This window comes from Chaetura pelagica, unplaced genomic scaffold, assembly GCF_000747805.2.
Source record: "Chaetura pelagica isolate M959 unplaced genomic scaffold, ChaPel_1.0 scaffold3, whole genome shotgun sequence".
Taxonomy (NCBI): domain Eukaryota; kingdom Metazoa; phylum Chordata; class Aves; order Apodiformes; family Apodidae; genus Chaetura; species Chaetura pelagica.
Window position 1 is genome coordinate 13,158,700 of NW_009952974.1, and position 13,076 is coordinate 13,171,775.

At 35.0% G+C, this 13,076-nt stretch overlaps 1 protein-coding gene across 2 annotated transcripts in view; it reads right to left on the reverse strand.

Moving 5' to 3' along the window:
* The window catches only part of ATF2 (activating transcription factor 2), a 35,728-nt gene that overhangs the window by 8,169 nt on the left and 14,483 nt on the right, over positions 1-13,076 (reverse strand). For both annotated transcript variants that reach the window (XM_009996167.1, XM_009996168.1), the window contains 3 exons: positions 8,516-8,665; positions 6,296-6,502; positions 465-570 (listed from right to left, as the gene is read on the reverse strand). In XM_009996167.1, coding sequence (XP_009994469.1) covers positions 465-570; positions 6,296-6,502; positions 8,516-8,665 — 463 coding nt within the window. The remainder of the gene's footprint in view (positions 1-464; positions 571-6,295; positions 6,503-8,515; positions 8,666-13,076) is intronic.

The window sequence follows — 13,076 nt, forward strand, 5'->3', positions numbered from 1 at the left end:
TTTAAGGGCTTGCCTGATCCTAGATGTTTTGGTAAATGAGGACAGCTGTTCTATTACCTCTACTGAAATCTCATTACGCTGAAGAAAAAAACCCACAAGGACCTTTCAATGTACTAGGCTAAGATGAAGTATAAAAAAATGATATGCTCTTAATACTTTAATTATATTTTCCAAAGCAGGTGTAGTAACTGATAGTCCTTAAATGTTTATTATCATAAGCATTTATTAAATAGACATAAAACCTTCAACATTATGCAACACTCCAACTGAAAGGCCTTAAAAACTTATTTCTAAATATCACATAATTGTTCCTGTGCAATAATTTTCAAGATTTTTTTCCTAAAAAATCCCAATCTTAAATATAATTTTAGAATGGCACTTTTCAATGTTAATGTTCATTCAGCTCACATTGGCAGTATTTCATTGATGCAGCCTAAGGCTATAGGTAATGGAACATTACTCACTATGATAGCCAGATTTCTTCTGCATGGCAGTTACAGGGCAATCTTTATGAGCCAGAAGAAGCTGTTTCAGCTGTGCCACTTCATTTCTCAGCAGGGTGACTTCATTCTAAAGGAGAAGAAAGTTACATACTTTACCAAGCTCAAACTACACACATTTTGAATAAAAGTATTAAGTTTTACAGGATTTTCAGTTGTTCATTTCAGGGTAGATAAAATACAAGAAGTTTACATTTGGTATATATTGAAAAAATGTACACACTTCTTTTATCTCAGAATATGCAAATATCAACTGAAAAGTGGCTAAATTTACTTCAAGATTTTCTTAAACCAGGAAATGCTATTTTTGAAAATATAACATATGGTTTTCAGTTGGCAGATGCAAAGTCTACATATAGTTCCACTCACGATCCAGCTACTGTAAGACTCTCCTGCAAGGTTTTGTGATGAATTCTAATCAGAGTAAACCTACATTTAACAACTGACATTTTAACAGATGCCACAGCCAACAGTAATAAAAGGTTAAAAAACTCAGTGAATCAGCCAACACAGAATGGTATTTGATTACTATATTTGCATTTGTTGAAAAAAGAAAATCTTGTGCACTGGAAAATAACTCAGTAAACATCTCTTGATTTCTGTATTAATTTTCTCTTTGGCAACTGTACATAAACGTGTGGTATGAAGGAATAATTGATAATGACAAAATCCTGAACTGTCAGCTTATGTCACTAAATTGGAGTGTAATCTAGGAGACAGCACTTGCAGAATCTAGTGGCTGCAATAATTTCCAGGATGTGGAACTGTTGGGTGGCCTTGAGCAAGGTCATCTTAGTACTTTGTGCTTCAACTTCCCCATTCATAAAATGGAGAACAAGTGATACTCACCTTCCGTGTGCAGCAGTTTGATACCTATAGATAAGAAGAGCTACACAGCTGCATTACATGTGACAATCCAAATTCAGAATGGTATGCCATTTTGATAGACCTATATTTACTTTAAATACTAGAAAAACGTTTAAGTATCTACAGAATCAACTTATCTGTAATGCTTTTTGGTACCCATAGCTTGTAACAATGTATAATTTTCACGGGTTATTTTATTTTAAATATAAATCCTTTCCATTGATACCAGAAGTTATTGAAACCTTTGTGCATTAGCATAATATACCACACATATGAGACTACTGTTTGGTAAATGCACGTTTCTGCATCTGAAGTTAAAGAAAAAACAAACAGGAAAATTTGATTTAATCTAAAATCAATTGACAGAAAAGCATCAAGAAAGTCAACTTATTTACTTGCAAGCTAGAAATAGGCAATGCAGTCAGAAAAATACATGAATTATAACGAAAAAGACTCAAGTGTGGAAAACAGCTTTTAGTAACAATTTATTTGGTTTAATTGCACTAAGTAGCACTGTTTATAATTACTGTAACTAAAATACCAGATTTTTTTAAAGGAAAGCTCCTCTTCGTGTTCTCTCTCTCCATTTAGAAGACATTACATATCAAGCCTCTATACTTGCAAAATCCTCTTAGACTATTAAGGACTACTTTTCTATTCAATCATCGTATTGTGTCAAATATCCCTTTTAGAAACTTTATGTTCAAAACAAAAGCAAGAGTTGAAAGAACACAAAAAACCTGACTCCACGGACATTTCTAATGAAAGGAAAATGGGATTGCAAAAAAATAAAATACATCAAAGAACAAAAAAACAGGGTTGAAGAAACCCCAAACCAAACAACCAAAAATCACACCAGATCTCTACCAGGTGGCATCTTATGTCCTGAAACTTTGGGCTGTTAGAGAAGCACGCTGCTTCTGCCTCCAGGTCTCAGTCTCCTCTTAGTTCACCATGTTACTTACTGAGGAGCCACAAATCTGGATGCCAAGCAGGCAGCTGCACAGAACTGACACAGCTGAGGGGAAAAAAACAAAAAGGCTGATGTAGTTTTGAGACACTTCTTGAGAATCTACAGGAGCAGCAATGTCCAAAAATATGAAACATTCCGTTAGTTGCAAGGAGTGTTGGCAAAATAAGTGGTCAAACTGGGAAAAGGTTTTCCGAAATTTTCTACATAAATCTCCCACATTTTAAGGAAGTATTTTTTAGACAAACAGCACATACAAGTATCAAGTTGCTGTTTATCAATGCAAGTAAAACTAATGTTTATGGAAAAATTTTTATTTGCTAACAGAAATAGGAAAAGCAATTGTATTATCTTATTTGAAAGAATGAAACAGCATTCCTACACTAAAAAAGTTAAGGCATTCTCATTGAATACATAGTTAGCATTGTTAACAACATGAACCCTGCATGCCAACACTGCCATATGGAATGGAGAAATCATTCCTGAAAGTAGAACAGATTTTGTCTGCCAGGCAAGTGGTATGTGAAATGCCACAGAAAGGTAATCCACAGTTGTCATTTATGTATTACCAGCAAGAACCACGTCTAATTGGTAATAAAGGGGGGTTGTTAGAACCAACTCCTATACATAATGTAGTTTCTTATCATGTATGTGACAGCGAGACTTTCCATCTCATTCAAAAATATTAACACACGGTGGTCATTTAACATGTGGTTAACATGTTGAAAAGAGACTAACAAGAAACACATGGTGTACACACTTTAACAGTTGGCATGAGAAAGGATTATTTTAAGTTTTCAGACTGGAAAGGTCCTCCTTATTAATGAGATATTAAGTCAAGTGCAGGCATCAACAATTCTTTAAATAAGCATGGAATATTCCTCACATGCTACCTAGAAGAATTTTTATGTTCCCACGTTTCCAAATATGCTAACATTAGAAAGCAGGTTTCTGAAGGAAAGCATATCTATTTTTACCTGCACTCTGTTTTTCAAAAGACACTTTCCCTTCTGCATTCTTACAAAGGAATACCATGCAGTGGACAATACGTTCTTCTGTATCTGCCTATTTCTCCCTGGATCCAAAATACATATATAAAAGTGGAACCAGATTAACCATTACTCAGCAATATGTGGGACAACATTTGTCAGGTTTACTTATGAAAACCATCATCAGAGACACATGGATGTGACTTACAGGGATAGGGGGATTATCTGTGGCTGAGTCAAACATCATTATTCCTGTTTCTTTTTGAATACCTTCCACAACATTTAATTATGGGTATTTCTTTAATAATGTAGCCTTCCTAAGGCAGCTTCTGCAGCATTAGTACAAATGACCACTTGATTTTTGAACCTTTAAACCTACAGTGACCTCGTGCAGAAGACAGACTCCTCTACGACTACTATTTTGCCATCTAAAATTATTAAAGCAGCAGGAACCAAATACAGACTGTATAACTAATTTTGGCATCTGATCCTGCAATACGACTGAGCAGCCGCTGGGGACACAGTATTTCTTTAACACCTTAGATAGCATACCATGCCCTGCAGTATTGTGCAAGGCACAGAGGCAGCACGATGTGGTATATAAAATTTAAGATCAATAAGCGAGTCAGCATATTAGTAGAAAACACAGTTCACAACAAGCAAACAATAAATAAACTTTACAAGACTGGAAGCATGAAAAAAACCTTGCATAACCAAGACTATAATAAAGACAACCAGCCTAAACTAACTGTTACTGGTGTGATGTAATTGATGGAAATTTTCCCTCAAGTAAAAATCTGAAAAATATCGGTTAAAAAGGAAATTACACAAATAATTTAAAAGAAGAAATTCATCTACAGATAGCTGAAAACTATGGAATCATAAATCAAACCAGAAAAACTCTTAAAAATTTCCATATACTGTTAAAGACTCTTAAAAACTTTGACACTAACATTAGAAGCCTTGACATAGACATTACCAGTGAGCTACTAATTGACTCAAGAGAAGTCAGAATGGTTATGTGAAGCAATGCAATGTAGCCATTTTGGTAATAACCTACTTTTGGAAATGTGACATTTCAGTAAATTCAGCTAAGCAGGTTATTTAAATATTAAACACAATATGAACTACTAACCCCCAACACTCAGTCTATAAAACTGTACTAAGGCAAAACTCCAAACTTATTAAATTTACTATTAAATATAAAGTAAGTAATCATGGATCATTACTGCCCACTACACTGATTGGCTGTGTTAGCCTGTTAAGAATTATTACAGAAATATAGGATTGATTAATGTTTCCACATACAGTACAGTTTAATTATTTCTCTGACATTCAATTTTCTTTACAAGTCATTCTGTTCTTCACAGTTAACAGTTTTGCTTTTGGCAGAACGTAAGAAAATTCTGTCTTGAACTCACTGTTACTGCTTTAACTCTTAGAAACATGGAAATGTTTTGGTTATTGCACTTAACACTATTTTCAGTTATAAAAATTGGTATGTGTAAGGTAAAGGCAGTTTATGTGATACCAAAAATTGTTTTCACTAAGAAAACTGAAATATAGCCCATCTTTTCCATTCTTGTTGTTTTTTTTTTCCATGGATTTACATTCACTTGTTTCTTAGCTTATTTAAGCTATGGTGGTGCATATAATTTTGTAATTAATGGATTTACAGTGAGGACTGTGACTGCATTAAAGGAAGAGGTGTACAAGTTGTGAACAGGTATGTGAATACTATGTATTTGCAAGGAATTTAAACTAAAGCTGGTGCACAGTGTCAGGATTCTTGGAACATGGGAAATTATTTCATATAGTGTACTTAGGTATGAACTTCTTACATTCTACAGTCTGGGATGCTGAGTATTTTTAAAGACATGAAGCTGAAGACAATTGATACATTGTAATTTTGATTCCATGATAAAAAGTAATCTCAACATGCCCTGATTTCCTGTTCATCAAACTGGGACACATTCTATATCCAACAGCATTGAAAGAGGAGTTTTAATAGGAAGGAAAAGATCTGTGAATCTGACTCAGTGAGAAAGAACAAGCAGAGAAACTTCAAAATACCAAATTACTTTCCATTGCATTTTCTAAATGAATGCTTCATTTAGGAAATTACATCATTTTTCCTTTCTGTAATTCTCAAAAGAAAGCTTTTAGACTTTGTATTTTGAAACAATGCTTTGTGCCAATTCTCATGTGCTGCTGGAAAACATTAAGAAAGTATGCTTTAATATTTAATAGTAGTTTTAAACAGAAGATTCATGGATTGTTCTACTGGGGTAACAGATTCCCCAACATGGCAACTTTCCAACAACTGATGACCTCAGATGAGGTGAAAAAATGACTGGCAACATACACTACCCTCTTATAGTTTATTTCCCTCACTGTAAGGTTTATGCACACTGGGTGGGCAGTGTGGTGAAATTTGCACTGCCACTGCCTGTGCTGTACCTGTTCTGTGGACAAAAGAGGCCTTCAGTTTCCAGGGAAGTCAATCTGGCACCTTTCACGAGCACTACATTCACTTTAAAGGAAAAAAAGTGAAGTTAAAAAGAACCAAAGAAAATCAAACCAAATCTTATTTAAATAACTCGGGCTGTGATACAAATTATTAAAAGCAAGATATTTTTAAGGCAAGGCCATTACTTTCTGGATAAGCCTTTATTCCAATGCATCTTGTAATTCTTGTTTAGTATCACAGTCTGAAAGTTATTTAAAATGGAACAAAGGACAAAAGGGCATGATCCTCAAGTTTACAGATCTTGAAATCTGAGTATTGTCTTATAACCTTATTTTATTGGTATATGCAATTAATGCTGAATTTTCAATTCTGACATGAGCCACCAGTTACAAAACCATTTATATTTCGGATTTCATGCAAAGTTCAGGTTCCATTGATCCAGTATCACTGTCCAAGAACGGGAAAACTTAGATATTTTTACTTGAAATTAGAAGTTTACCTGTAACTGGCCATTTAGTGAGCTCAGGTCCTCAGCCTTTTTCTCCAGTGACTGCACCCAGACTTTCCGTTTCTGTCGGCACCTGGAAGCTGCTGCCCGGTTTCGCTCCAGGAACTTCCTTCTTTTTTCATCAGGGTCTTCATTGGCAGCTCTTCTTCGCCGACCGCCTGTATTTGGTGTTTGTGGCGTAGGCTGAGCTGGGGATGCCTGAAAACAGTAACAAGTATTAAAGAAGTTACCAGTATAATAGCATTCATCACTTAATCTACAGCACTAGTATAAATACATATCACATATCAGAAGAGCATTCAACAACATTTCTAAATATATTCAGGTTATACACATACCACAGAATTAAATCTACAGCTACATTTTTAAAACTTTTTCTGTCTTTACACTCCTTACCATGTTACATCATCACAAAACATTTTAATCACGGCTCTGGCTTTGGTTTAAAATTGCACTAAAAGAAGCCACTCACTTGACAAAGTTAGGTTTATATGACACATTCAGCATCCGAATAAAGGCTGGAAGCAGCACTTCTTTAGATGGGCTCTTGGGTATTATTTTACCAATTGTGATGGCATAAGTATTAACAAAAAGTAAACTTTAAAAAACTCTTTTACCCAAAATAGCTTTTAAAAGTTACATTTACCAGGGAACAATTTTTCTACTTCTGAATCTTCTCAAAATACCCTTCCCACAAACTTAATCACAACTTATTATGCCCAACAGAGAGCAGCTGTTTGAGAAATGCCATCAATGCTGACACTCACTGATCCTTGGATCTCCTGACAGCCACTTCCTACATGTTCATGTGTTCTCCACCATTGTGTACCTATTTCCCTTATATCCACACACATATTATGACAGGATCGAAATATTTCAGTAATTTATATATTAAACACCTTTGCTAACTGCACATGGACCCCGGGCAAAGTAATTAATTATGAAAACAGAATGTCTGATCTTAAAAGCCTTTCAAATGATAGGGCAGACAGAATTAACTTTCTACATGACATATTCACAGGTGCACCTGAACATTCAGTCTAGCATAGTAAGGAAGTTTTACTTTTAAAAATCCAAAACGTGTATAAATTCTAGAAAACTAATAAAAAACCCCTTGGAAATGCAAATCAGCCTTTTAGAAATGGAACACATGCAATGTTTGTTTTAAATACTGAAGTAACAAAATAACCTAACAGCAACCTTGTAATCTTCAAAATTCTCATATGTGGTATTAGGAAACTATTATTTTAAAAGACTTAAGACAGTATGGGAGAACAGTAGCCTTAGTAGGGAGGTAACTTTACAATAGGTAACCTTGTCCTCTTTTTGCTCCAAACATACTTGTTTTGTTACATTATTTGATTTTACTGGCCAGTCTAAGAATCTGAGGGCTTTCACTGCAGGTGCAGGTCCTTACGGTTCTGGGCTAAGTATGTACCTTAATAAAATTGGTGTTAGGCTATGAATTCTGAAAACACTCCCAGAGATTTTAAAGAGTGTTTTGAAAACATACACAACATAAAAACATCACAGCAAGTTTTACTGAAGCAGAACATCAACAATCCTCCAGGATTCACCCACAGAAGTACCTCTTTCCTTCAGAAGAACTCCCAGTCTGACTCAGAGGTCTTGCCCTTTTCCCCTCTGTTCTCACCTATCGCCCCAAAGGGACAGCACACTGTTCCTAAGCTCACAGCCCCTGTATCAGTACCTGGGATGACACAGTACACAATCACACAGCTGAGACACTGTGTGGCAACCCAGAAAAGATCCTTTAAGCAAATTAACATAAGCATGACACCCAAAGCAGTTAGAAAAAAAATTCTGAGCATTTATGACATAAATATTACAGATGCGATATAAATGGAACATAAAAGCACTTAGGTTTTTCAAATATATATTAACCAGCTGTACAGTTTGCATTTACCACAGAATTTCTTGTTACTGCACTCCATAATTCAGGAGGACTTAGTTGTGAATTTGAGCAGACAGATAATACTTTTTTTGAAATTACCATTGTGGATAACACATTTTATAATAATTTAAGAACATCTAAGAACTTTAAAGATTTTACTGCTACAGGAATCTTGATTTCAAGAGGCATCTGTAGCACAAAATAACTCCTATTTTACAAATCAGAAAAAATTTAAAAGATTTCTTTTGCATAACGAAGAAGAGGGCACGAAGTACAAGTCCACACTGTTGTCATACCGGGGTTTCAGTTGTTGAAGTTGCAGGTTGCTGTAGTGATTGTGGTCGTGGTTCCTCTGACTGAGTCCTAACCAACCCACTTGGATGTCCCTTGGCAGTATCTCCATTTGTTACCTGAGGGTGCTGCTGGGTCAAGGCTGCTTTCAGTCTCTACAAGCAGAAAACAAATAAAAAAAGAAAAAAGAAAAAGAAGGAAATATTCTATTTTGCTAACTTGAAGTGTTATTAGTGACTTATAATAACAGTAGTCACTTCCATTTTGGAAATGGGAGCTCTAACTCTAAAACAGTTTTCAACAGTCATCTAGACGTACACCTACTAAGAGGTAATAAGTTTTTGCAAGCATGACAGCAATGAGTCTTTCTATAAGATCTCAGAAAGAAAAGGATGGTAAGCTGTATGGAGAAGTAAAAGGAAAGCCTTCTTCAGGATGAACTGTGCCCACAGAGAGATGACTGGAAGGCCATAAAGAAACAGCTGCTGAAGCTACTATTACACAAGGCACAGATCAGAAAGAAAACAACCACACATGAAGGAAAATAGTTAAAAAAAGAACACAAGCTTCTTTTGATTTTAAAAATGCTTGTGTTCTCTATATTTAAATTGTAAGCTATGACTCCACTTTTCCATGGTCTTTACAAATAAAATCTCTCTATAATCCCTCTTATGAGTAATTATTATATAAATGGCAAGGTCTTTGCTGAAATAATGCACAAAACAGTAACAAGCTTAGGTTGTATGTAAAGATTAACTTTTATTTATACAGAAATCTGCAAGGGTGTGCTATTTTACATTAGAAATTTGCTAGAAGTTTTGAAGTTCTTTCTTGTACACAGCCACTGTGAAGAATACTAACTTCAAAGTTCAGCTGTAGTACATTCAATAGTTACTGAGAACTTGGTAATATAATTTTTTACAACAAATCCTTAATCTTTAGTGGTAAAAGGTATACTAACTTTCAGCAGATACAACTGCTTCTAATTCCACATTATTTCTTAAAATTCTTAGCATTGCATGAATATTGTGTAATTTATCATTACATTTTCAGTGATATTTAAGAATTTACCTAGACAAATAGTACTAAAGGATGTTTTTCTGCTGTAAAAATCCAGTGCAAGCTTAAGAAAAGGTAAATGACTAAACACATGACAGTTTATAACAACTCTGGTAACTTGTATAATCATATTTAGCATATGAACAAAGTATTGCCAATGTACTAATATAGTCTTAAAGATGTTGGAGCTAGGCTGCATTTGGCAAGCTCAAAATAAGCAGACGACTTTGCACTATTTATGTCGATATTCTCTATAAACTGTAGTATCTAAGATGTCTCAACAATTCAGTCATTGGAATATAGTGACAGCTCTCTCCTACCTTGCATGATGATAGGCTTTTCTGGATCATATTTTACAATTAAAACAGATTGCAGATTACCTTTGTCAGAACTGCAAAAAGTCTTCAGGTCTGCAATATAGCAAGTTACATCAACTATCAAATACGTATAGTTGGCTGTAGCATCTAACCACCAACAGCAGATATCCTAATTGAGGATGACAGAAGAAACCCCAAGATTCCCCTGCTGGCTTGTTCCTGTAGAATACCTAGCCAGTGCCCTCTGTATTAAGTTTCTTCCACAGTGACTGCTCTACATTGAAAGTAGCAGTACACATTACCCCAAAAAGGGACCGTTAAAGCGTATGTAGATATTGTCTTAAAGTTCTGTTCCCCACCTCATTTTTCATCAAATTGGTAGGTTTCCTGGAGTGAAGACAGTGCTTTCAGAAAAGTAGGCAAGGCAAATCTAGAGTAGTTTCCAAAGTGCTCACCTCTGACAAGAATTTAGGATAGCTGCCAGCATTAAGGCAGGACGACACAAATTTTTAAGATAATATGCCCATAATTCTTAGTATATGTACAGCACTCTAAAAAGTCTTAAGCACTTCAGTAGTTTTTCTCTACAGCATTAAAACAAGCTCAAGAATCAACCTGTACCTTCCTAACTCACCTTGGAAAAACAAGCTAACAAAAAAAATGTCAGTCCCTGTCCCCAGCTGAACAAACAACAGGAAGGCCCAAGTGTTTTCTAATTGCCTAAAATGGTTCAAACCAAACTCTTTAAACTATTTGAAAGTTTGAGAAAACTATTTCCAACCCCACCTTTAAATTCCAACTAATCCTTGTCACTAAATAGTCATATTTTCTAAACTAACATCAGGACTCCCAGGGAGACATATCACTTCCATATCACTGAAAAAGATTTTTTTCAAGAAAGCAGCAAGTATTTAATGTTAATATGAGAATTCTATCCAGTATCTTTCCCTTAAGTTATTAACATTTGATTTTCACAATGTCTTTTCATTTATTATCTGAATTACTTTAGAAGTATTTCTTGTATCATAACTTGCTGTTTATCAGATATGACAAACCTTCAGGACTCAAAACACAGGCAGCAGTGACAGACAAATTAGTTGTAACAAACTGGTTACAATGTGTCTGTTTTAACTTCCTCGGGTTTTAAAGGGTACATCTTCATTCAAGCCATCATACTAGCTGATTCTATAAAGTCTCTCAAAAATCCCTCAACCAAGACATGGCCACTTGTCATATATATATATATGTCGTATATATATAATATATATATACGACATATATATATATATACACACACACACACTCACCTCCTCCACTGACATGAAAAGTTAAAATTATTAGGTATCATGCAACTTAAGTGTCAGAATATTTAAGTTCAGTGAAAACAAGCAGACTTCTAATGTTCATGGCAGTGGACCACAAACAGTTAGTATGTGTATGGCCAGTGTCTGATCTACTATGACTGCACTGGCAAATCTTGATGTAAGTATCCTCCACAAAACCACCCCAAACCAGATTCTATGAACTGGAAATGTCTTTATAGTGTTTGTTTGAAGTTGGGAACTTAAAAAAAAAATAATTCCTCCCTAGCATATCCATTTCCTTAGTGAAAGGCAGCCCAAGTTCAGAAGATTTGGGAGATTAAACAAATTAGGGTTTCTTTTGGCTTTTTAGTGTCCACATAAGGCAAGTAACTCTTATTATTGTCTAGATCCATTTTTTCTATTTCTGTATTTATGTGTTTCAAGAAATATTTGCAAAATTAACCTCAAAGGAAAGGAAGTGCATGCTATTACATTTTTATATTTTACATTAATTAGAAAATAGCAGTAGAAAGAAGGAAACAGAAAAATCCTATCTACATTATAAAAGATCTATCATCAGGCACAATGGATGTGCAAAGTACACCTTAACCTTCTGTACTGAAACACTTATGATGAAACCATTTAATTTTGTAAATTTATAAATAAATAAACTCCTTTTGAAAATTACATTGTTAGGTTTTGTGTTTTAGAAAGCAATGCTGGAGTAAAATACAACATGGATGTCATGCTTCCTGTGAGTATTAATATAGCACAAATACAATGAGAATACCAGTTTTTAAAATCTAGTATATTGAAACAAAAATCAGAATAAATGTATACAAGCATTATTATGTGGGGAAACCTCATGACAACCAAGGTTTGTTTACTATTATTTATTTCATTACTAAAGGCAAACTAAAATTGGTATTTGCAAAGACCTCAATAGCTTTTGAAGTCTTTACCAGCGAGGTTTTATTGTTCGTGTATATCCTTGAAAACAAATCCTCACTGTATCTGTCAAAATTTGGTAGGACTAGAGCATTCCATCAAGACCTCACAGAAACAAGATAATATTCTACAGAAACAATTTGTGAAAAACTCAGATCCATATTTCATATCTGCCACAAAAGCTCATCAGAGTAATAACCCTCCTTCTCCTGGGTGTTATCCTACCATCTGCTGCTCTATTACTTATCTTTATTTTGCAACTAATTAACAGCATAATCTTCTAAATTCAGCAAGTTAATTATCATTATTGTGGTCTTTGCAGCATCATCAGTCCTTATGAAGTCTTGTCTCTCCACCCCCAGAGAACATATGAAAATGAAGTAGGTTGTGAGGGTCTGTTTCTTTAGAGTAGGCTCATTAGGTGTTTGCTGATTAGCTCGGCATGCAGAGAGACAGGTCAGAAGAATTCTGCTGAACACGAGGTCCCATGCCGGGCTCCAGCAAGTTAATGTCGGTTTCTGAACATTTGCCAAGCTGCCCTTTGTCACTTCTCAGTAGACACTTCCTGCAGAAAAGTCTACTGGTTGCCTGCTGACTGCAAGGTATTTCTTAGATTGTGACAAAAGTTTTTATATAGGTAGGAGGAGACAGAGGGAGATGTTCAGTGTTAAAGCAATTGTTAACTTCTTCAGAAACCTTAGCAATCCAAACAGAAGAGTCTGAACATTAAGTTTGCACTTAAGATGTGCACTCAAAATAGAACGTTTTACAAGACGGAGTAGCTCGTGGCTCACATTTCATGTGCACAAAGCATCTAATTAGTTCTTCTCACAAAGCAGTTCTGTAATAGATTCATGCATCCTTATCTTAGCAAGGAAGTATTTTTGTTTTGTTTTTTAAACACACCTAATGCATCTACTTCTAAGCCACTCTAAAAT